Source organism: Elephas maximus, chromosome X (assembly GCF_024166365.1).
Source record: "Elephas maximus indicus isolate mEleMax1 chromosome X, mEleMax1 primary haplotype, whole genome shotgun sequence".
NCBI classification, from domain to species: domain Eukaryota; kingdom Metazoa; phylum Chordata; class Mammalia; order Proboscidea; family Elephantidae; genus Elephas; species Elephas maximus.
In genome coordinates, this window is record NC_064846.1 from 138,124,257 (window position 1) to 138,147,315 (window position 23,059).

Below are 23,059 nucleotides of genomic sequence, written 5' to 3' on the forward strand. Positions count from 1 at the left end.
AATTAGTCGATGTTCAACCATTTCAAAAGGTAGCATATGATCAGGAACCAATGGTACTGAAGGAAGAATTCCAAGCTGCGCCGAAGGCATTGATGAAAAACAAATCTCCAGGAATTGACAGAATATCAATTGAGATATTTCAACAAACGGAAAAGGTGCTAGAAGTGCTCACTCATCTATGCCAAGAAATTTGGAAGACAGCTACATGGCCAACCGACTGGAAGACATCCATATTTATGCCTATTCCTAAGAAAGGTGATCCAACCAAATGCAGAAATTATTGAACAATATTCAACCAAATGCAGAAATTATCGAACAATATCATTCATATCACACGCAAGCAAAATTTTGCTGAAGATCACTGAAAAGCTGCTGCAGCAGCATATCAACAGGCAACTGCCAGAAATTCAGGCCGGATTCAGAAGAGGACGTGGAACCATGGATATCATTGCTGATGTCAGATGGATCCTGGCTGAAAGCAGAGATTACCAGAAGGATGTTTACCTGTGTTTCATTGTCTATGCAAAGACATTCGACTGTGTGGATCATAACAAATTATGGATAAACATTGAGAAGAATGGGAATTCCAGAACAATTAATTGTGCTCATGAGGAACCTGTACATAGATCAAGAGGCAGTTGTTTGGACAGAACAAGGGGATACTGAATGGTTTAAAGTCAGGAAAGGTGTGTGTCAGGGTTGTATCCTTTCACCATACTTATTCAATCTGTATGCTTAGCAAATAATCCGAGAAGCTGGACTACATGAAGAAGAATGGGGCATCAGGATTGGAGGAAGGCTAATTAACAACCTGTGTTATGCAAATGACATAACCTTGCTTGCTGAAAGTGAAGAGGACTTGAAGCACTGATGAAGATCAAAGACCACAGCCTTCAGTATGGATTACACCTCAACAAAAATCCTCACAACTGGGCCAATAAGCCATATCATCGTAAATGGAGAAAAGGCTGAAGTTGTCAAGGATTTCATTTTACTTGGATCCACAATCAAAAGCCATGGAAGCAGCAGTCCAGAAACCAAAAGACACTGTGCACTGGGCAAACCTGCTGCAAAGGACCTCTTTAAAGTTTTGGAAGACAAAGGCGTCACCTTGAAGAGTAAGGTGTGCCTGACCCAAGCCATGGTATTTTCAATCGCATCATATGCATGGGAAACTGGACAATGAATAAGGAAGACCAAAGAAGAATTGACACCTTTGAATTGTGGTGTTGACGAAAAATATTGAATATACCATGGAATACCAAAAAAACAAACAAATCTTTCTTGGAAGAAGCATGACCAGAAATGCTTATTAGAAGCAAGGATGGCCAGACCGCGTCTTACATATTTTGGACATGTTATCAGGAGGGATCAGTTCCTGGAGAAGGACATCATGCTTGGTAAACTACAGGGTCAGTGGAAAAGAGGAAGACCCTCAACGACATGGATGGACACAGTGGCTGCAACAACGGGCTCAAGCATAACAACGATTGTAAGGATGGCACAGGAGCGGGCAGGGTTTCACTCTGTTGTACACAGGGTCGCTGTGAGTTGTGACCTACTCAATGGCACCTGACAACAACAACATCCTTCATGAATGCATATGCAAAAATTCTTAACAATATTCTAGCCAATAGAATTTGACAACATATCAATGGGATGTTAGCAAATGTGACACAATTTCAGCCCATAGAGACCCTGTAGGACAGAGTAGAACTGCCACATAGGGTTTCCAAGGAGCGGCTGGCACATTCAAACTGCCCACCTCTTGATTAACAGCGGAGCTCTTAACCACTGTGCCAGCAGGATCCTTTTGATCAGCATCCGAATGGTTAACCACTGGTGCCACCAGGGCTCCAGAGAAGAACTACAGTGAAGGTAATAATTTAAGAGAAATGTGCTGAGAATTTTCTAAAACTAATGAAGGACTAATTGCCCAAAAGAATACGGAATGTTGGATAGACAAAGCAACTCATTTCTATTGCAGAAATTTTGTTTGTTTTCTTGCCTTTTTATTGTGTGGAAGGGCACTCTTTCTGTTTTGTTCCACATGATATGGTAATCAAAAAATTGGATGAAAATATAAAAAAATTAAAATTTTCTTACATCAAAGTCAAGACTCTGCTTCAAAATGACTGATTAATCTACCCTGGTACACAGACCAGACCCAATCCCAACGCTACTGACTCTGCTTTTTCAATGCTTAATCTCAGTCAAGTACTTTCTCAAAATCATATTTATTTGCAGGCACTGAAGGTCACTGATGATTTCAAATATCTGGCATCAAGGGAAGACACCCCTGGAAGCCAAATTGGAAAAAGTGGAGGTAAGGAAGGGAGTTAGGTCATTGCAAAAAAAGGGAAAACAGAGGTTGTTGGATTAGATCAGGGTTTGCAAAACCAGATGTCTCAAGGGGAGTGGCATTTACATAAATCCTTGAATCTGGTCCAACCTAAGGCTATCTGCACTAAAGCTGTTTGCTTTATAGCCACATATTTTATGTACCTAGTAATATAGTCTTTTAAAGTACTCTGTGGGCATAAAAGTAACTCAAAACCATGCATTTTCCACCCCTGAACTAGATCATCTAAAACATACATTATAACTCCAACATTCTGTGATTTTAAGATTAATTTTAACATGTTATAAGTAGCCCTTGTGGCACGGTGGTTAAAGCACTCAGCTGCTAACCAACAGTTTGGTACTTTGAGCCCACCAGCTGCTTCATGGGAGAAAGATGTGGCAGTCTGCTCCCGTAAAGATTTATAGCCCTGGAAACCCTATGGGGCTTGTTGTTGTTAGGTGCTGTCGAGTTGGTTCCAACTCATAGCGACCCTATGCACAACAGAACGAAACACTGCCCGGTCCTGAGCCATCCTTACAATTGTTGTTATGCTTCAGCCCATTGTTGCAGCCACTGTGTCAATCCACCTCGTTAGGGGTCTTCCTCTTTTCCGCTGACCCTGTACTTTGCCAAGCATGATGTTCTTCTCCAGGGACTGATCCCTCCTGACAACATGTCCAAAGTATGTAAGATGCAGTCTCACCATCCTTCCCGCTAAGGAGCATTCTGGCTGCACTTCTTCCAAGACAGATTTGTTCGTTCCTTTGGCAGTCCATGGTATATTCAATATTCTTCGCCAATACCACAATTCAAAGGCGTCAACTCTTCTTCGGTCTTCCTTATTCATTGTCCAGCTTTCACATGCATATGATGCGATTGAAAATACCATGGCTTGGGTCAGGCACACCTTAGTCTTCAGGGTGACATCTTTGCTCTTCAACACTTTGAAGAGGTCCTTTGCAGCAGATTTGCCCAATGCAATGCGTCTTTTGATTTCCTGACTGCTGCTTCCATGGCTGTTGATTGTGGATCCACGTAAAATGAAATCCTTCACAACTTCAATCTTTTCTCCGTTTATCATGATGTTGCTCATTGGTCCAGTTGTGAGGATTTTTGCTTTCTTTATGTTGAAGTGCAATCCATACTGAAGGCTGTGATCTTTGATCTAAAGTAAGTGCTTCAAGTCCTCTTCACTCTCAGCAAGCAAGGCTGTGTCATCTGCATAACACAGGTTGTTAATGAGTCTTCCTCCAATCCTGATGCCCCATTCTTCTTCATATAGTCCAGCTGCTTGTATTATTTGTTCAGCATACAGGTTAAATAGGTATGGTGAAAGAATACAACACTGACGTGCACCTTTCCCGATTTTAACCAATCAGTATCCTCTTGTTCTGTCCAAACAACTGCCTCTTGATCTATGGAAAGGTTCCTCATGAGCACAATTAAGTGTTCTGGAATTCCCGCTCTTCCCAGTGTTTTCCATAGTTTGTTATGATGCACACAGTCGAATGCCTTTGCATAGTCAATTAAACACAGGTAAACATCTTTCCGGTATTCTGTGCTTTCACCCAGGATCTATCTGACATCAACAATAGCCCTGGTTCCACGTCCTCTTCTGAAACCGGCCTGAATTTCTGGCAGTTCCCTGTTGATATACTGCTGCAGGCATTTTTGAATGACCTGCAGCAAAATTCTGCTTGCGTGTGATATTAATGATATTGTTCTATAATTTCCACATTCGGTTGGATCACCTTTCTTGGGAATAGGCATAAATATGGATCTCTTCCAGTCAGTTGGCCAGCAAGCTCTCTTCCATATTTCTTGGCATAGACGAGTGAGCACCTCCAGTGCTGCATCTGTTTGTTGAAACATCTCAATTGATATTCCATCAATTCCTGGAGCCTTGTTTTTCACCAATGCCTTCAGAGCAGCTTGGACTTCTTCCTTCAGTACCATTGGTTCCTGATCATATGCCACCTCTTGAAATGGTTGAATATCGACTAATTCTTTTTCGTATAATGACTGTGTATTTCTTCCATCTTCTTTTGATGCTTCCTGCGTCTTTTAATATTTTCCCCATAGAATCCTTCACTATTGCAACTCGAGGCTTGAATTTTTTCTTCAGTTCTTTCAGCTTGAGAAACACCGAGCGTGTTCTCCCCTTTTGCTTTTCCATCTCCAGCTCTTTGCACATGTCACTATAATACTTTATCTTCTCGAGAGGCCCTTTGAAATCTTCTGTTCAGTTCTTTTACTTCATTAATTCTTCCTTTTGCTTTAGCTGTTCGACGCTCAAGAGCAAGTTTCAGAGTCTCCTCTGACATCCATCTTGGTCTTTTCTTTCTTTCCTGTCTTTTCAGTCACTTCTTGCTTTCTTTATGGATGATGTCTTGATGTCATTCCACAACTCGTCTGGTCTGTGGTCACTAGTGTTCAATGAGTCAAATCTATTCTTGAGATGGCCTCTAAATTGAGGTGGGATATACTCAAGGTCATATTTTGGCTCTCGTGGACTTGCTCTGATTTTCTTCAGTTTCAGCTTGAACTTGCACATGAGCAATTGATGGTCTGTTCCACAGTTGGCCCCTGGTGTTGTTCTGACTGATGATATTGAACTTTTCCATCGTCTTTCCACAGATGTAGTGAGTTTGATTTCTTTGTGTTCCATCTGGCGAGGTCCATGTGTATAGTCGCCATTTATGTTGGTGAAAGAAGGTATTTGCAATGAAGAAGTCGTTGGTCTTGTAAAATTCTATCATTCGATCTCTGGCATTGTTTCTATCACCAAGGCCATATTTTCCAACTACTGATCCTTCTTTGTTTCCAACTTTTGCATTCCAATCGCCAGTAATTATCAATGCATCTTGATTGCATGTTCGATCAATTTCAGACTGCAGCAGCTGATAAAAATCTTCTATTTCTTCATCTTTGGCCCTAGCGGTTGGTGCATAAATTCGAATAATAGTCGTATTAACTGGTCTTCCTTGTAGGAGTAGGGATATTATCCTATCACTGACAGCGCTGTACTTCAGGATAGATCTTGAAACGTTCTTTTTGACGGTGAGTGCAACACCGTTCCTCTTCGAGTTGTCATTCCCAGCATAGTAGAGTATATGATTGTCCGATTCAAAATGGCCAATACCAGTCCATTTCAGCTCACCAATGCCTAGAATATCGATGTTTATGTGATCCATTTCATTTTTCACGATTTCCAATTTTCCTAGATTCATACTTCGTACGTTCCAGGTTCCAATTATTAATGGATGTTTGCAGCTGTTTCTTCTCATTTTGAGTTGTGCCACATCAGCAAATGAAGGTCCCGAAAGCTTGACTCTATCCACGTCATTAAGGTCGACTCTACTTTGAGGAGGCAGCTCTTTCCCAGTCATCTTTTGAGTGCCTTCCAACCTGGGAGCCTCATCTCCCAGCACTATATCAGACAATGTTCCACTGCTATTGATAAGGTTTCCACTGGCTAATGCTTTTCAGAAGTAGACTGCCAGGTCCTTCTTCCTAGTCTGTCTTAGTCTGGAAGCTCAGCTGAAACCTGTCCTCCATGGGCGACCCTGCTGGTATTTGAATACCAGTGGCACAGCTTCCAGCATGACAACAACACGTAAGCCCCCACAGTTTATTGTACTGTGGGGGCCCTATTGGGCAGTTCTACTCAATCCTATAGAGTCACTATGAGTTGGAATCGACTCGATGACAGTAGGTTTTTTTGGTTATAAGAGATAGCGTATGATTTACTAAAAGTTATGTACATATTTACAGTGAATTATACCTTAAAAAGCAGATGAAAATATGCAAGGTTCAATAATAAAATAAACCAAAATTGTCAGAAGTATAACTTATATACAACATTCATTTTGACAATACCAAAGAACTGAAATCCTCAAATGAGTCATTTATTTCACTAATATTAAACTTTTTTAAATTGCTACTCTTTTTTCAAAAAATTTTCATTGCTGTAAAAATATAAAGAATACAGCATTTGCCAATTCAACACTTTTCACATGCACAATTCAATAAAACCAATTACATCAATCATGTTGCACTACCATAACCAATATCCATTGCCAGATTTTCCATACCTATAAACAAAAACTCAGTGCTACCTAAACAGTGATTCCCCCCTTTCTCTGTCCTTTCCACCTCTGATAATCACTTTTAAACTAATCTCTATACCTTTGCCTATTCTAGGTATTTCATATAATTGAAATCATACAATATCTGTCCTTTTGCTCTTGGCTAATTTCACTCAGCATAATGTTTTCAATGTTCATCCATGTTGTGGCATATATCAGGACTTCATTTCTCTTCCATTGTATGTATATACCACATTTTGTTTATTCATTTATCTGTCAATGGACATTTGGGTTTCCACCTTTTCACTATTGTGAATAGTTGTGCAATGAACATTGGTGTACATGTGTCTGTTCTTGTTGATGCTTTCAAATCTCTTGGGTATATACCTAAGAGTGGAATGGCTGAGTCATACGGTAGCTTTATATTTAACTTTCGGAGGAATGGCTGTATGGTTTTCCACAGTAGCTGTACCACTTTGCGCTTCCATTAGCAGTGGATGAGGGTTTCAATTTCTTCACATCCTTACCAACACTGGTAATTTTCCTTTTTTTTTTTTTTTTAATCTTAGGCAACCTAGTGGGAATGATGTGGTATCTCATTGTGGTTTTGGTCGTATAGGATTACTATGAGTCGAAATTGACTCAAAAGCAATTTTTTTTTTTTTTTTGGTTAATGGCTAATAATGTTAAGCATCTTTTCATGTGCTTATAGGCCAGTAGTGTTTTTTTGCGGGGGGGGGGGTTTATAGGCCATTAGTGTGTCCTCCTTGATTAAATGTCTATTTAGATCGTTTGCCCATTTCTCGATTGGGTTGCTTATCTTTTTGTTGTTAAGTTGTAGGAGTTCTTTATATATTCTGGATATTAAACCCTTACCTGAGATATGGTTCCAAAAAAGCTTCTCCTATTCTGTAGGTTGTTTCTTCACTTTGTTGATAAAATCACAGGTTAAAATGCATGAAATACAGATGTATGAAGCATTTTAAAGAATAATACCACTGGACTAAACCAAAAGCTACAAGTTTCCTGAACATTACCAAACACTTTGAGGGACAGTGTAGCAGGGGCAGGAGTCTTGGGACCATGGTTTCAGGGGACATCTAGGTCAATTGGCATAACAAAGTTTATTAAGAAAACACTCTTCATCCCACCTTGGAGAGAGAGGTCTGGGGTCTTAAACACTAACAAGCAGTGATCTAAGATGCATCAATTGGTCTCAACCCACCTGGAGCAAAGGGGAATGAAGAACACCAAAAACACAAGGAAAACATGAGCCCAAGAGACAGAAAGGGCCACATAAACCAGACTCCATCAGCCTGAGACCAGAAGAACTAGATGGTGCCCAGCTACCACCAATGACTGCCCCGACAGGAAACACAACAGAGTCCCTGACGGAGCATTAGAAAATTGGGGTGCAGAACTCAAATTCTAGTAAAAAGAACAGACTTAATGGTCTGACTGAGACTAGAGGAACCCCAGAAGACATGGCTCCTGGACTCTCTGTTAACCCAGATCTCAAACCATTCCCGAAGCCAAATCTTCAGACAAACAGACTGGATTATAAAACATAAAATGATACTTGTAAAGAGTGTGCTTCTTAGTTCAAGTAGATACACAAGACTAAACGGGCCGTTCCTGTCTGGCGGCAAGATGAGAAGGCAGAAAGGGACAGGAGCTGGTTAAATGGACATGGAAAATCTAGGTTGGAAAGGAGGAAAGTGTGCAGTCACATTACAGGGATAGCAACTAGGGTCACATAACAATGTGTGTATAAATGTTTGTATGAGAAACTAACTTGAGCTGTAAACTTTCACCTAAAGCACACTAAAAAAAAAGAAGAAGAAGATTAGGGTGGGATGCAATATCCTTACTCAGGTCACAGCCCTGATCTGATGTAAGGGGAGTTTCTCTGGGATATGGCCTGCATCACCCTTTAAGAGGAGAAAGAAGCTAGCAGAATGATAAGTACCTCTTGCCACCAAGAAAGAAGTGCTAGGAGTGGAGTGCAGCGGAGTCTCTGCACTGAGAAGCTCCTAGACCAAGGGAAGATTGATGACAAGGACCTTCCTCCAGGGCCGACAGAGAAAGCCTTCTCCTGGAGCTAGTACCCTGAATTTGAACTTTTAGGCTCCTAAACTATGAGAGAATAAATTTGTTTGTTAAAGCCACAAATAATAATAAACGTGCTCCTGAAATTGCATACTATCAGCTTTTTATATAATTGTCATTTTTAGGATTGTCAATTCTAAGTTTTTTTCTATTATTATTATAAATATACACTAATGGCATAAAATTTTACTAATGCAGAAACATATAAAAAAGAAACCTAATGACTTATGGTTCTATCACAAAGATATAATCACAATATAACCACTATAATCATTCTGGTTTGCTGCATTTAAAACTTTTTTTTATCTACTTGCATGCTTATACCACCTCACAATCTCACCCCTACATAAAACCAACGTTCTTTACAAATTTGTAATCAAACTGAACAGAAACAGAGCTGGAGTCAAATTCTGAATCACGTACTTATGAATGACCTACACAGTATCTGGCTGATAGACAATTATTTTATCTGTAGATAAGAGTTCTCCCTTTCTCCTTCCACTCTCCCAGATCACGACTTCCTTCAACTTATTCAAGAACGCCAATAAATAAAACTGATTTCTGAATAATTATACAATGCTAACCATAGATAATATCAATAAACAAATATCTCTTTTATATTCTCCCCATCATTTTGTGATAATCGAGCATCGACAATATACAAGAAAATGATTATTTTCTACATGTCTGGCTGGTTTATTTGGCATGCTGGGAAATAAAAATTTTACAGACTAATACTCTTTTTTCCCTTGGCCCCCCAAAACAAAAAATCTTTAAAGAAAGTAATCACACGTTTATTCTGAAGGGTTAAAAACAAAACTTAGGCAAAAATGGAATTACAAAACCAAATTTTACTTTGCCCACAGTAAATCAATTCTTCCTCACCATGCTCAATAACGTGGGAACTAGTATCATGCCCACTTCCCAAATAATGAAATGGAGCATAGAGTGGTTAAAAAATAATAAACTCAAGGTAATTTAACATGTAAATGGCGGAGCTTGCCTTTGAACTCGAGAGGCATGGCATCGGACCAAGCCTAGGGACAATGTGTCTTGTTACATATTATAATTTTGAACCAATTTGCCCTCTTTCCTTTTCAATCATTTTTAATATGTAGTCAAAAGCAAGCTGTCTCCCTTTACATGTTAAATATTTTCAATTAATGTAACCAATTTATTTCTTTAGTAGACTATCTTTCTTCCCCTGAGATCCACAGAGTAGCTGAAAAATTCACTTGAAATCAAGACCCATATACTAATTGTCCTTAAAATAAACCAAGTTTGTGTCTGTAAGCTATTTAAGTAGTTCTTTATCTTATTGGAAGCAACCAAGAGGTATTTCAAAAGTGCAAACAGTTTTAAACTGTTTGCTTTTGGAAGGAATGACAATTACCCAAAACCGGAATGACAATTAGTGGTTGACAATTATGCATACAGCGACACAAAATTCTATAATAACCAAATCACGTTTTTATATCAATCTTAAACATAATGTAAAAAATTTACTTAATGGAGAAGAGTCATTAAAGGGTCTCAGCAATTTTAGATCAGGTTAAAATTACAAAAATGATAAACTTACTCTAGCTGCCGGAGAGGTCTGACAACCATTACAGAGGGAGGCGATTGGAGGGAAGGCTGTTTCATCACGGTAGGTGAGTTTTAGAACAAAATTCAATACGTGGAAGATTCCATCAAAGAATATCCATTGCTCTTTTATGAAACGTGTGCTTTTCTGTTTGGAATTTTCTCACCAGCATTTATGAATAGAATTTGAGCGTCAGGGCCTAGAGGACTCTCTTTACAATTGGAAAGAGCAGAGCTGAGCATGTTTCACAATCTTTCATGAATCAGCTCAGATCCTACCTAGTGAAGTTTGGAAGTGGGGGATTTTCCCAGTGAGTTTCTATTGCTCAAGAGGGTCCAGCAGAATTTGTGTACAGCATTCGTGTGGTTTTGCCTTTCCTGGAACAACGACGACAGGGAAGAGAGGGAACAACTGAAGGAAACCAGGGTCTGAAACCACAATTCTAACTCCAAAATCTGCCTCATTGTGAGTCAACATTAATAAGTAGCACCACCGTCAACCCATTGTTGTTAAGTGCCATCAAGTCAATTCTAACTCATAGCAACCCCATGTACAACAGAATAAAACACTGCTTGGTCCTACGCCGCCCTCACAATCGTAACTATGTTTCAGCCCATTGTTGCTGCCACTATGTTAGTCTCTCTCACTGAGGGCCTTCCTCTTTTTTTTAATCATGTTTTATGTGAAAGTACACAACTTTAATACCTGTAGATGAACAGAAATGATCACGGGACACAGATGCAACGCTACAGAAAAACGGAGGTGGGGGTGGAAGTGGAAGGGGGGCAGAGGGACACTGGGTAAAATCACAACAGCCTTTCCCCCAGGGAACTCTCTACTTTTCTGCTGGGTTTATAATTCACTGCAATGGCTACAAAGAACTCACAGACCATACTCATAGTTATGTGGTTTGTTAGGCAAGCAATAGGCTACAACTCGAGATCAGGATCAACTTGGAAATAACAGGAATAACTTGGAATCAGTATCAGAAAGCACACAGGGGAAGTTTAGAAGGTTCCCCTGAGGTGGAGAGCATATCCTTCCCTTCTTTGTGCAGAACAGCTTCCAACCAGGACAACTTTCTCAGCTGCTCTCAGCTGTGCTTAAAAGCAGGCCCCTCTCTCAGCCATGCACACCTCTCTGCCTTCAGCCTCCCCTCTGTCTGCCTCTCTGCTGCTAATGACCCAACTCATTGCCAGTGGAACAGCCTGCTCAGCTTTCCCAGCAGCAGCTTTCTGCTGTCACACCTGCTCTGCCAGCAGGCCCACTTCCGGGCTTTTAGCCATCTTCAGTGTCACAGCCTTTGACCCCTATTACAGAAAATCCACGGATGTTCAAGTATCTTATATAAAATGGCATACTATACACACACACACACACACACACACTGCACAGGGATGAACAGTGTTTTCGCTTCGAAGTGCATTAGTGATGGCCAGCAAGGTCAGGGCGGACACATGAGGCACTGGAACAGGCACTTTGAAGGACAGCCTCATCTGGGCCTCTTGCGAGCCAGGGGTCCTTCCAGTAGGAGGTCCTGGGTGACTTTGGACACCTCACATACACTTGGAAAGAGTGCTAGGTCCTGGCATGCCAACATTGTTCTCTCCTTCCAAGAGAGACGTCTGCTGGCAAGCATGCTTGGCCAGAGCCTCGGGCAGGCCAAGAAGCATCTGACTTAAAAGTTCGCGACTCCATTTCTAGCGTCCTCACTTGTCCAAATTGTGTTGGGGCGCAGCTGTGTCGGGATGCAGCTGCCTCTACCCCTCCGGGCGCTTTCTCCTTCACAACTACACACGGGTTCCTCGTATTCCTCCTGCTGAACCCTGGGCTTGCCTTGTGCTGCCCTCCGCCTTGCCCCCAGGCCCTTGAGCTCCTCCCCTTCTCCCAATTATTTTCGATATGCGGTTGGTTGAATCTGTGGATGCAGAACCCACGGATACGGCGGACTGCCTGTATAAGTGAACGCCTTGTCAATTTTAAGGCACGGCCCTCATAGCAGGACCAGTTTAAAACTGCATGGGGATTTGCACTGTTCTTAAAAGTTGAGAGTGTTGCATACACAACAATGACCTGGAGACCTTTATTTACTTAATTCTGGTACCAAATCACTTCATTGGAAGAAATGGTAGACTTGGAAAAGGTGTGTAACTGCAGCATGCTTGCCTGCTACCAGTGAACAGAGGAAGTCACCTTATTGCTATGGGGAAGCCCACATAAGTCCAGGGTGAGATTGTCAGAGGTATTCTGCCATACCTGCTTATGGGGCCCACATTTTCCCACCTAGAATCAGCAAACATTAACATTTGCGTATTTTAATAAGCTAAAACATTTTAGACTAAGTTAACATGCACCCACTGCTGTCGATTCCTGACTCACAATGACCCTATAGGACAGAGTAGAACTGCCCCACATGGTTTCCAAGGCTGTAAATCTTTATGAAGCAGACTGCCACATCGTTGTCCCAGGAAGCAGCTGGTAGGTTTGAATTGGCAACCAATTGGTTAGCAGTCAACAGCTTTTAATCACTGCACCACCAGGGTTCTCTGTAGTCTAAGTTAAAGACTCCCTTTATTTTAATCCCTGCCCAATCCCATTCCTTTCACACTCCACTCCCCCACCCCTGGAGGCAACTACTGTCATGAATTCCAGGTCATGTTCTCATCCTTTCATGCATGCACATTCACCCAGGCACCACCCCACCTTCCTTGTAAAGGGAAGATTAATTTTGTATTTTCCAGGCTCACCTGAAATACCTTTTCCCTCCCTCCACCCTTGGAGATCCTGAGCTGCATGAGGTTGAGGCATGGATGGGTGGGACTCCTGGACCACTGCATTGGGATTTGCCCTGTTTTTCAAAGTTGGGAGTGTTGTGCAGACAAGAATCACCAGGAGACCTTTATTTAACTCTGGAACCAAGTCACTTTATTGGAGGAAACGGTAGACTTGGAAGAGAAAGGAAAGAGAACTGAACGTGTTGTAACCGCAGCATCCTTGCGCGGCACCGAGGACCATGGAAGTCCCTCGGTGCTAAGGCTCAGTCCTCGTCGCTGTCGCTCAGGGTAAACTTGTAGAAAAGGTACTTGGCCAGGCCGGTGTCCGGGGCCCCCAGCTCGTGCAGGTTGGTCACGTTGTCGCCCAGCTCCTTGATGGCCTTCACCTGCTCATGCAGAAAGTGACTCTCCAGGAAGTCACACAGCTGCGCGTCGCCCTTGTCGGTGGCCAGCTGGTGCAGGTCCAGGAGACTCTGGTTGACGCTCTGCTCCAGGCGGAAGGTGCACTCCATCACGTTGAGCCCGCTGCCCGAGTCGTCCAGGTTGGGCTTCCTGATGTCGCGGAGCTGGATGCGGCCCTCATGCTGGTTCTGCAGCCTCTGCAGCCTCTCCGTGTGCTCGCGCTCCTTGTGCGACTGGTGCAGAAAATATGTCGGGAAGTTCTCCAGGGCTACGTCGTCGTCGCCGTCGAAGTGGTGGGCCATGAAGAGGTACACGTACAACGTGTAGAGCTCCAGGTTGATCTGCCGGTTGATGTTGCTCTTGCGCTCTTGGTGGTAGTTCTAATGGACTTGCGAGGACGGCGCGGTCGCCATGGTGGGCAGCACGGGCCAGGCGACGAGGGCGAGGGTGCAGGTAGAGCCGAGCGGGTGGCGGGCGGCGGGCGCGGCGGGGAACACGAGTCGTCCCCAGGGTGGGCGAGGACCGCGGGCAAGATCTGGATCTGGATGGCGGGACTCAGACCTGGACGGCGGAGTTGGGACCTGGCTGGCGGGGGGCTTTCTAAAGGGGGCACTGGGACCCGGATGATGGGCCGTTATAAGGAGGGATTGGGACCCGGATGACGGGTCCTTTATGGGGGGCGGGGAGGGTTTAGAACGCGGGCCCGGAATGGCAGGAGGGGCACAAGCGCCAGGTTCCATGGAGCAGGTACTCTGGTGTCTGTGCACTGTCAGCCTCAACTGACTTTTTAATTTGTTTAATAGTGCTCCTAGTTTCTGAGAACTTTCTCTTACTCTCTCATTGCTGCCTTCTATAGAAGCCTATTCTTATTTTATAAACCCATTGTCATCTTTTAATACCTGAGAAAATGAATTTCAACTTGTCTATACAGTTCTCTTCTATTCCCTGTATTATATCTGTTCCCTCCCCCCATAATGAATTTTGGTTATTCATCATTTTCCTTTTTTTCGTATACCTAGCAAACCTGTGTACATTCATATAAATGTACAATAAAGGGTTCATTTGATTAGTATAGGTAATTAGTGTGGATTTAATTGGCAATTGTGATATCCATTTCCCCAGTCAGCCCCTTCTTTGAATTGACAGCAGGATGTGTCAATGAAACAGAGGTCTTCTCCCTTTGGGATATGCAGCATGCAGCTAGCAGGTAGGGTAGAGGCCCTTCCACATGGCAAAATAAGCGGGCCATTTCTCTGGTACTGGAAGACGTTAGTGTATTTCCTTCTAGGTTGATGTGCACTTCTGTTTTCAGTCCCCTACAAGTCTGCTATGTAGTTCTGTAGTCGTCTCAAGCCCTGCTCTAAGCTGGGATCCCTTCCCAATCAGTTAGTTCACTGTCTTTGGAGTTTGATTTTAGGGATTAAGCAGGGGTCACAGCCACTGGAGTTTACTGCCTAGTGTAACGAGGGGTGGGAAGGGTCACAGGAAGGCAGTGACAAACTGATCTAGTTTTCAGAGAGTAGCTCTTTAATCTCACGATTGACTCAGAATGCACTCCGGTGCTTTGATTTCGTTTACTCTGTTTTTGAAGTTTCTCTGAACATACTCAGTTTTCTATGCAGGTATTTTAAATCCTCTGAATTTACCAATACGATAGCATCTACTTTTTCTATTTTCCATGAATTCCTCACAGTTTTCCATGTGCTGTTGATACCCTTTTTTACATGTGTGTATAATTTTCATATTTAGTCCACCTCCAGGATTCAATTATACTCTTTTTGACATCAAAAAATACAAATATTTATTTTATGAATGGGCATTATATTCACATGGTTCAAAAACCACACAGTTCTCCTTTCTGCAGGCAACCTATTGGGTATTACTTGCTATAATCAGGAATAAAAAGAAAAGGAAGAAATAGTACTCAAAAGACAGATGAGAAGACTCTTTAAGACATATTCTTTTAGAAAGACATTCTCATGTGCACATGGAACATTTATCAAGAATGGCCATGTTCTGGGCCATTACATAAGCATAAATAAATTTAAAAAGGATTCAAATACTGCAAAATATGGTCTCTGACCACAATGGAATTAAATTAGAAGTCATTAATAGACCAATAAGTAAAAAATCCCCAAATATTTAGAAACTAATAATACACATCTAAATAAAGCATGAGTCAAAGAAGAGATCAAAGGCAAATTAGAAATTATTTCAAACTGTATGAAAATGAAAGCCCCTGACCAACATTTGTGGGATACAGCCAAAACATTTCTTAGATGGAAATTGATACCACTAAATTCCTACTTAGAAAAGACTAAAAAAAAATCTAACCTTCTACCTTAAACAGCTTGAAAAGGGAACAGTATTGCCATAACTAACTTAGACTAATCATGATTCATTCCTAGAAACTGGGAATGTTGTCACTCCCCCAACATTAGTGTTCTCTTAGCAAGCAAGAAGGGGTGAAATGGCTGCTGAAGTAATAATCAGTAATGTCTGCCATACTTCTTGTGACCCTAACACCTTGCAACATGTTTTCTCCTGTTCAAAACAGGTGATTGAGAGCTTGACATACTAATGCCATAATGATGCTCTAAGTAATCTATAAGGATTTTTTATTGCACCAGCTGCACTGGTGTCTTCCAAAGGGGTACGGAGCCCTCTCAGCTCCTGCGGCCATGGTCTCTCTCCTCTTTGTTCTCTTGAGAAATGGGTAGGAAGGCTGCCTGGCACTTTTGATCTGCAATTTTCTTTCTTGCTCCTTATCTCAGTCAGAGTGGACTTGGCAGGCCAGTTCTACTAGCCAAGAGATTCTTATGTAAGTTTTTTTCAGCCTGTTACAAACATACAGATTAGAGTCCAGATGTCCGACATGCATATCTTTAGTTTAATAAAGAGCTTCTTGTAGTTGTTTTGTGATGTATACAACCACCTGTGGGCTACATGCTTAATAACATTAGGTAATCCTTGCCAAAATGATAAATAAGCTCTGATGTAAAAATAGCTCTTTTGGACTCCATAGAGCCAGCCTGTATTGTTGCCTGGTCCCTGGTGATGAATACATTTCCTGAATAAACTTTCTCACTCTTTCTGACTTGGAGTATGTTTCATTGGCTCGACTGCTCCAGGGCATGGACCCCAACTGGGTAACATTATCTTTGTTAGTGACTTGTTGTTGTTAGGTACCGTCAAGGTGGTTCCAACTCACAGCGACCCTATGCACCACAGAACAAAACACTACCCGGTCCTACGCCATCCTCACAATTGTTGTTATGCTTGAGCCCATCGTTGCAGCCACTGTGTCAATCCACCTCGTTGAGGGTCTTCCTCTTTTCCGCTGACCCTGTACTCTGCCAAACATGACATCCTTCTCCAGGGACTGATCCCTCCTGACAACATGTCCAAAGTATGTAGGATGCAGTCTTGCCATCCTCGCTTCTAAGAGCATTCTGGTTGTACTTCTTCCAAGACAGATTTGTTCATTCTTTTGGCAGTCCATGGTACATTCAGTATTCTTCACATCACCATAATTAAAAGGCATCAATTAATTCTTCTTTGGTTTTCCTTATTCATTGTCCAGCTTTCACATGCATGTGAGGCAGTTGAAAACACCATGGCTTGGGTCAGGCACACCTTAGTCTTCAAGGTTACATCTCTATTTTTTAACACTTTAAAGAGGTCTTTTGCAGCAGATTTGCCCAATGCAATGCATCTTTTGATTTCTTGACTGCTGCTTCCATGGCTGTTGATTGTGGATCCAAGTAAAATGAAATCCTTGAAAACTTCAATCTTTTCTCCATTTATCATGATGTTGCTTACCGGTCCAACTGTGAGGATTTTTGTTTTCTTTATGTTGAGGTGTAATCCATAATGAAGGCTGTGGTCTTTGATCTTCATTAGTAAGTGCTTGAAGTCCTCTTCACTTTCAGCAAGCAAGGTTGTCTCATCTGCATAAAGAAGACTGTTAATGAGTCTTCCTCCAATGTCCCATTCTTCTTCAGCCTCTCAGATTATTTGCTCAGCATACAGATTGAATAGGTATGCTGAAAGGATACAACCCTGCTGCACACCTTTCCTGACTTTAAACCACTCAGTCTCCCCTTGTTCTGGCTAAACAACTGCCTATTGATCTATGTGCATGTGCAGGTTCCTCATGAGCACAATTAAGGGTTCTGGAATTCCCATTCTTTGCAACGTTATCCATAATTTGTTATGGTCCACACAGTTGAATGCCTTTGCATAGTCAATAAAACACAGGTAAACATCCTTCTGGTATTCTCTGCTTTCATCCGGGATCGATCTGATATCATCAATGATAAGATCAGGAACCCATGGTACTGAAGGAAGAAGTCCAAGCTGCAATGAAGGCATTGACAAAAAACAAGGCTCCAGGAGTTGACAGAATATTAATTGAAATGTTTCAACAAACGGATCCAGCGCCGGAACTGCTAACTTGTCTATGCCAAGAAATATGGAAGACAGCTTCCTTGCCAACCAACTGGAAGAGATCCATATTTATGCCTATTCCTAAGAAAGGTGATCCAACCAAATGTGGAAATTATAGAATATCATTAATATCACATGCAAGCAAAGCTTTGCTGAAGATCATTCAAAAGCAGCTGTTAGTGACTTAGAATAAATTAATTCAGGCAATTACTTTCTGTTCTGCCCAGGGTTGTTGATGATAGGGGAATCAATGGTCAACTGCAATGCACAGACATCTCTAGGATAATGGAGGGGAGTGTGTAAGAGGTGGCAGAGTGCAGAAAGCAGATCGAGTGGTGTATACCAAAAAAAATGTTTATGGTAAATAAAAAATACATTGAAATTTCCAGTAAATAGTTATCTCTATCTTTTCTAGAGTTTTCCCTGAATTTAAATATTTTAAAAGACAAAACAGAACTGTTTTAATGCAAAACTAATATGAAATTTAGGTTTATGAGGAATTATAATTTTTTTTTCCAGTGTCCACCTGATTTAATTAGCTCACTCTTCATCAGCATCTCTCTCCCCCCCACTGACCAGTCCTTTTCATGCCTGATGATTTGTCTTCGGGGATGGTTCCTGTCCTGTGCCATCAGAAGTTCTGGGGAGCATTGTCTCTGGGATTCCTCTAGTCACAATCATACCATTAGGTATGGTCTTTTCATGAGAATTTGGGGTCTGTATCCCATTGGTCTCCTGCTCCCTCAGGAGTTGTCTGTTGTGCTCCCTGACAGGGCAGACATCGATTGTGGCCGGGCACCAACTAGTTCTTCTGGTCTCAGGATAATGTAGGTCTCTGGTTCATGTGGCCCTTTCTGTCTCTTGGGTTCTTAGTTGTCGTGTGACCTTGGTGTTCTTCCTTTGCCTTTGCTCCAGGTGGGTTGAGACCAATTGATGTATCTTAGATGGCCGCTTGTTGGCGGAATTATAATTTTTATTAGTTTAACCCATTTTACTTATTAGTATGCACCTGAATCTTTAAAAAGTAATTCATCCTTCAAAGTAATAAAAAATGAAAAAATGTAGAATTCAAAAGTTTCATTTACTTTAGATAGGACTCCCCTCTTTTTCATCTCCTCTCCCTGTTCTGACATTATTCTAAGCTTTTAATGAAGGCTTGTCGTCAGTTTATTTAGCTTAAAAATAGCTCCCTTGAAAGTAATCTTGCCATCAAACTAAACAAGTTCAAAGATGTCTAAAAGTTCAGGTTGCCACTTCTCAGATAATGACAGGAAATCTAGGCCTATCTATATATTCCTTCCAAATTGGCCCAATTATATTGTAAATTCTATTTGATTTCCTTCTCTTCAAGACTTGTGCCCCACATGTCACCTCCAAGGTATAATGCTAATGTGGACTGAATTAGGAATCAAAAGTTACAAGTTTCAGTTCCAGTCAGAGCTCAGGAGTGTCACTGGTCTTTTTGGCACTCACAATAATTGTACAAAGATGGAAAGAATATCACCTGATCTGCCTGTCCTAATGGCTGTTATTCTAAATCATTTTGCAAATCTTAAAGCAGCTTTTTAAAAAATATAGCTGAGATTAGGTACCAGACACCAATTTTTCCTTCTGTATCATATGTGTGTGTGAATAGGTATTATGTTGGTGTGCCTTTACTAATAGTCTAATAAGGACCACCATAAGAAGCCTGAAGCTAATTGTTCCATTGTAAAGCCCCTGACATGACTATCACCAATTAGGAAGGCATTGTGTTCAGTGGAGGGGGAAAGACACTGTATTAGGAGACCTGGGTCCTATTCTGGGCTTGATCAGTATCTTGTGATAACATTAACAATTTCTCTGGAGCTGTATTTCCTCATTTGTGAAATGAAGAAGTTGACCTATTTAGTTTTCATGGATCCTATCAGTTGTAAAGATGAGAGGAGTCTATTCTACGTGTCCTTCTTCAACAATGGGATGGAATGGAAAAAGTAGCCTATGGTCTATTCATGATGAGCAGTGATTGCTATCAAATAATAGTTGTAGGAATTGAGTAATTTTTTAGCATTCAAATAATACCATTTTAAATTATGGCATTAGTGTGACTCTACAGCAGACAACTCAGGAAAAGACAGAGCCCTCTTTGGATGGACTGGCTGCTATATATGCAGTGCAGGACTAGATTCCTTGTTTTAGCTTGATGGTACCCAGACCTAGGGTACTAACAATATACAGCTATAGCAAAGTTCCAGTTTCCTCTGCCACTGTTTTTATTGTACCTTGGAAGTGATTCAATTGAATCTTAATTCTATAGTCAATGATATTCCAACCATGAGAGCCACGGTCAGAAACCCTGCCCTGGGGGACTGTGCCCTAACACTGGGGGAAAGAGTCAAACAGTGATAACTCCCAATATTAAAGGAATCAGCAGCTACTCACTGTAACAGAAATTGATTATTAGCAGTGCCCTCCCCCATCTACAGGATAAGAATCTCCGAGGAGTGGGCAGAGTTGGTGATTGGTTCCTCTATTTTATCAAATACATTATGCCATGAATTGGAAAGTGAACCAATTTTTAGGTACAAAAAAACAAATTCTTTCATTTAATCTATGAAATGTCATCGATTATGAGCTCTACTTCTATTTCTGAAAAAGTTAAAACGTGAATAAATAATCAGGGAACTGATGAAATACAGTAACATTTATTGGGTTTTGTTATCCACTTGCTAGAATACGTATATCAAAGTAGCTACATTTTTTCACAATTCATAATTATTTGTATTATTTGGTAGCCTATCTGTGGCCCTAACTCATAGTCTACACTATTATGTACAAAGATTAAAAAAAAAGATAGGAAACATTAAAAAAGAAAAACAAATGGTATTTTCTGCTGGAAATTACATCATTTTATAACATTTCAACCTCATCCTAGAATGAGTGGTTTTACCTTTTTCTTCCTCCTCTTCATCTTTTGGAAGGGGATTTAATGTATTAGGATTTTTGTTGTTGTTAGGTGCCATCAAGTCAATTCCCACTCATAGTGACCCCATGTACCACAGAAAGAAACACTGCCCAGTCCTGCTCCATCCTCACAATCGTTGTTATGTTTGAGCCCATTGTTGCAGCCACTGTGTCAATCCATCTCTTTGAGGGTCTTCCTCTTTTCCGCTGACCCTGTACTTTACCAAGCATGATGTCCTTCTCCAGGGACTGATCCCTCCTGACGACATGTCCAAAGTACATAAGACGCAGTCTCGCCATCCTTGCTTCTAAGAAGCATTCTGGTTGTTGTTCTCCCAAGACAGGTTTGTTCATTCGTTTGGCAGTCCATGGTATATTCAATATTCTTCGCCAACACCACAATTCAAAGGCATCAATTCTGCTTCGGTCTTCCTTATTCACTGCCCAGTTTTCACATGCATACGATGTGATTGAAAATACCATGTCTTGGATCAGGGTCACCTTAGTCTTCTAGGTGACATCTTTGCTTTTCAACACTTTACAGAGGTCCTTTGAAGCAGATTTGCCCAATGCAATTCGTCTTTTAATTTCTTGACTGCTGCACCCACGGCTATTGATTGTAGATTCAAGTAAAATGAAATCCTTGAAAACTTCAATCTTTTCTCCATTTATCATGATATGGCTTATTGGTCTAGTTGTGAGGATTTCTGTTTTCTTTATGTTGAGGTATAATCTATACTGAAGGCTGTGGTCTTTGATCTTCATCAGTAAGTGCTTCAAGTCCTCTTCGCTTTCCGCAAGCAAGGTTATGTCATCTGCATATCTCAGGTTGTTAATGAGTCTTCCTCCAGTCCTGATGCCCCGTTCTTCTTCATATAGTCCAGCTTCTCAGATTATTTGCTCAGCATATAGATTGAACAGGTATGGTGAAAGGACACAACCCCGATGCACACCTTTCCTGACTTTAAACCACTCAGTATCCCCTTGTTCTGTCCGAACAACTGCCTCTTGATGTTCTTCATGAGCACAATTAAGTATTCTGGAATTCCCAATCTTTGCAACATTTTCCATAATTTGTTATGATCCACACTGTCAAATACCTTTGCATAGTCAATAAAACACAGGTAAACAACCTTCTGGTATTCTCTGCTTTCAACTAGGATCCATCTGACATCAACAATGATATCCCTGGTTCCACGTCCTCTTCTGAATCCAGCCTGAATTTCTGGCAGTTCCCTGTCGAGATACTGCTACAGCTGCTTTTGAATGATTTTCAGCAAAATTTTGCTTGCATGTGATATTAATGATATTGTTTGATAATTTCTGCATTCAGTTGGATCACTTTCTTGGGAATAGGCATAAATATGGATCTCTTCCAGTCAGTTGGCCAGGTAGCTGTTTTCCAAATTTCTTGGCATAGACCAGTGAGCACTTCCAGCGCTGCATCCGTTTGCTGAAACATCTCAATTGATATTCCATCAATTTTTCCTGGAGTCTTGTTTATTGCCAATGCCTTTAGTGCAGCTTGGATTTCTTCCTTCAGTACCATTGGTTCCTGATCATATGCTACCTCTTGAAATGGTTGAATGTCAACTAATTCTTTTTGGTATAATGACTCTGTGTATTCCTTCCATCTTCTTTTCATGCTTCCCAAGTCGTTTAATATTTTCCGCATAGAATCCTTCACTATTGCAACTCAAGGCTTGAAATTTTTTTTTTCAGTTCTTTCAGCTTGAGAAATGCCGAGTGCATTCTTCCCTTTTGGTTTTCTATCTCCAGATCTTTGCACATGTCATTATAATACTTTGCCCTCTCAAGCCACCCTTTGAAATCTTATGTTCAGTTCTTTTACTTCATCATTTCGTCCTTGTGCTTTAGCTGCTCAATGTTTGAGAGCAAGTTTCAGAGTCTGACATCCATCTTGGTCTTTTCTTTCTTTCCTGTCTTTTCAATGACCTCTTGTTTTCTTCATGTATGATGTCCTTGACCAGACTCGTCTGGTCATTGGTCATTAGTGTTTAACACGTCAAATCTATTCTTGAGATAGACTCTAAATTCAGGTGCAGATATACTCAAGGTCATACTTTGGCTCTCGTGGACTTGCTCTGATTTTCTTCAGTTTCAACTTGAACTTGCATATAAGCAATTGATAGTCTGTCTTTTTTTTCCACAGTCGGCCTCTGGCCTTGTTCTAATTGATGATATTGAGCTTTTCCATCATCTCTTTCCACAGATGTAGTCGATTTGATTCCTGTGTATTCCACCTGGCAAGGTCCATGTGTATAGCTGCTGTTGATGTTGGTGAAAAAAGGTATTTACAATGAAGAAGTCATCGGTCTCGTAAAATTCTATGATCTCTGGCATC

The 23,059-nt window shown here is 41.2% G+C and overlaps 2 protein-coding genes across 5 annotated transcripts in view; both read right to left on the bottom strand.

Moving 5' to 3' along the window:
* Window positions 1-23,059, bottom strand: part of PRRG1 (proline rich and Gla domain 1) — a 156,438-nt gene that overhangs the window by 34,660 nt on the left and 98,719 nt on the right. The gene's annotated exons all lie outside the window — the stretch shown is intronic.
* On the bottom strand, window positions 10,011-13,604 carry LOC126068617 (ferritin heavy chain-like). The gene has a single exon (XM_049871340.1). The coding sequence runs from the start codon at window positions 13,602-13,604 to the stop codon at window positions 13,164-13,166; it is 441 nt and encodes a 146-aa protein (XP_049727297.1). The 3' UTR covers window positions 10,011-13,163.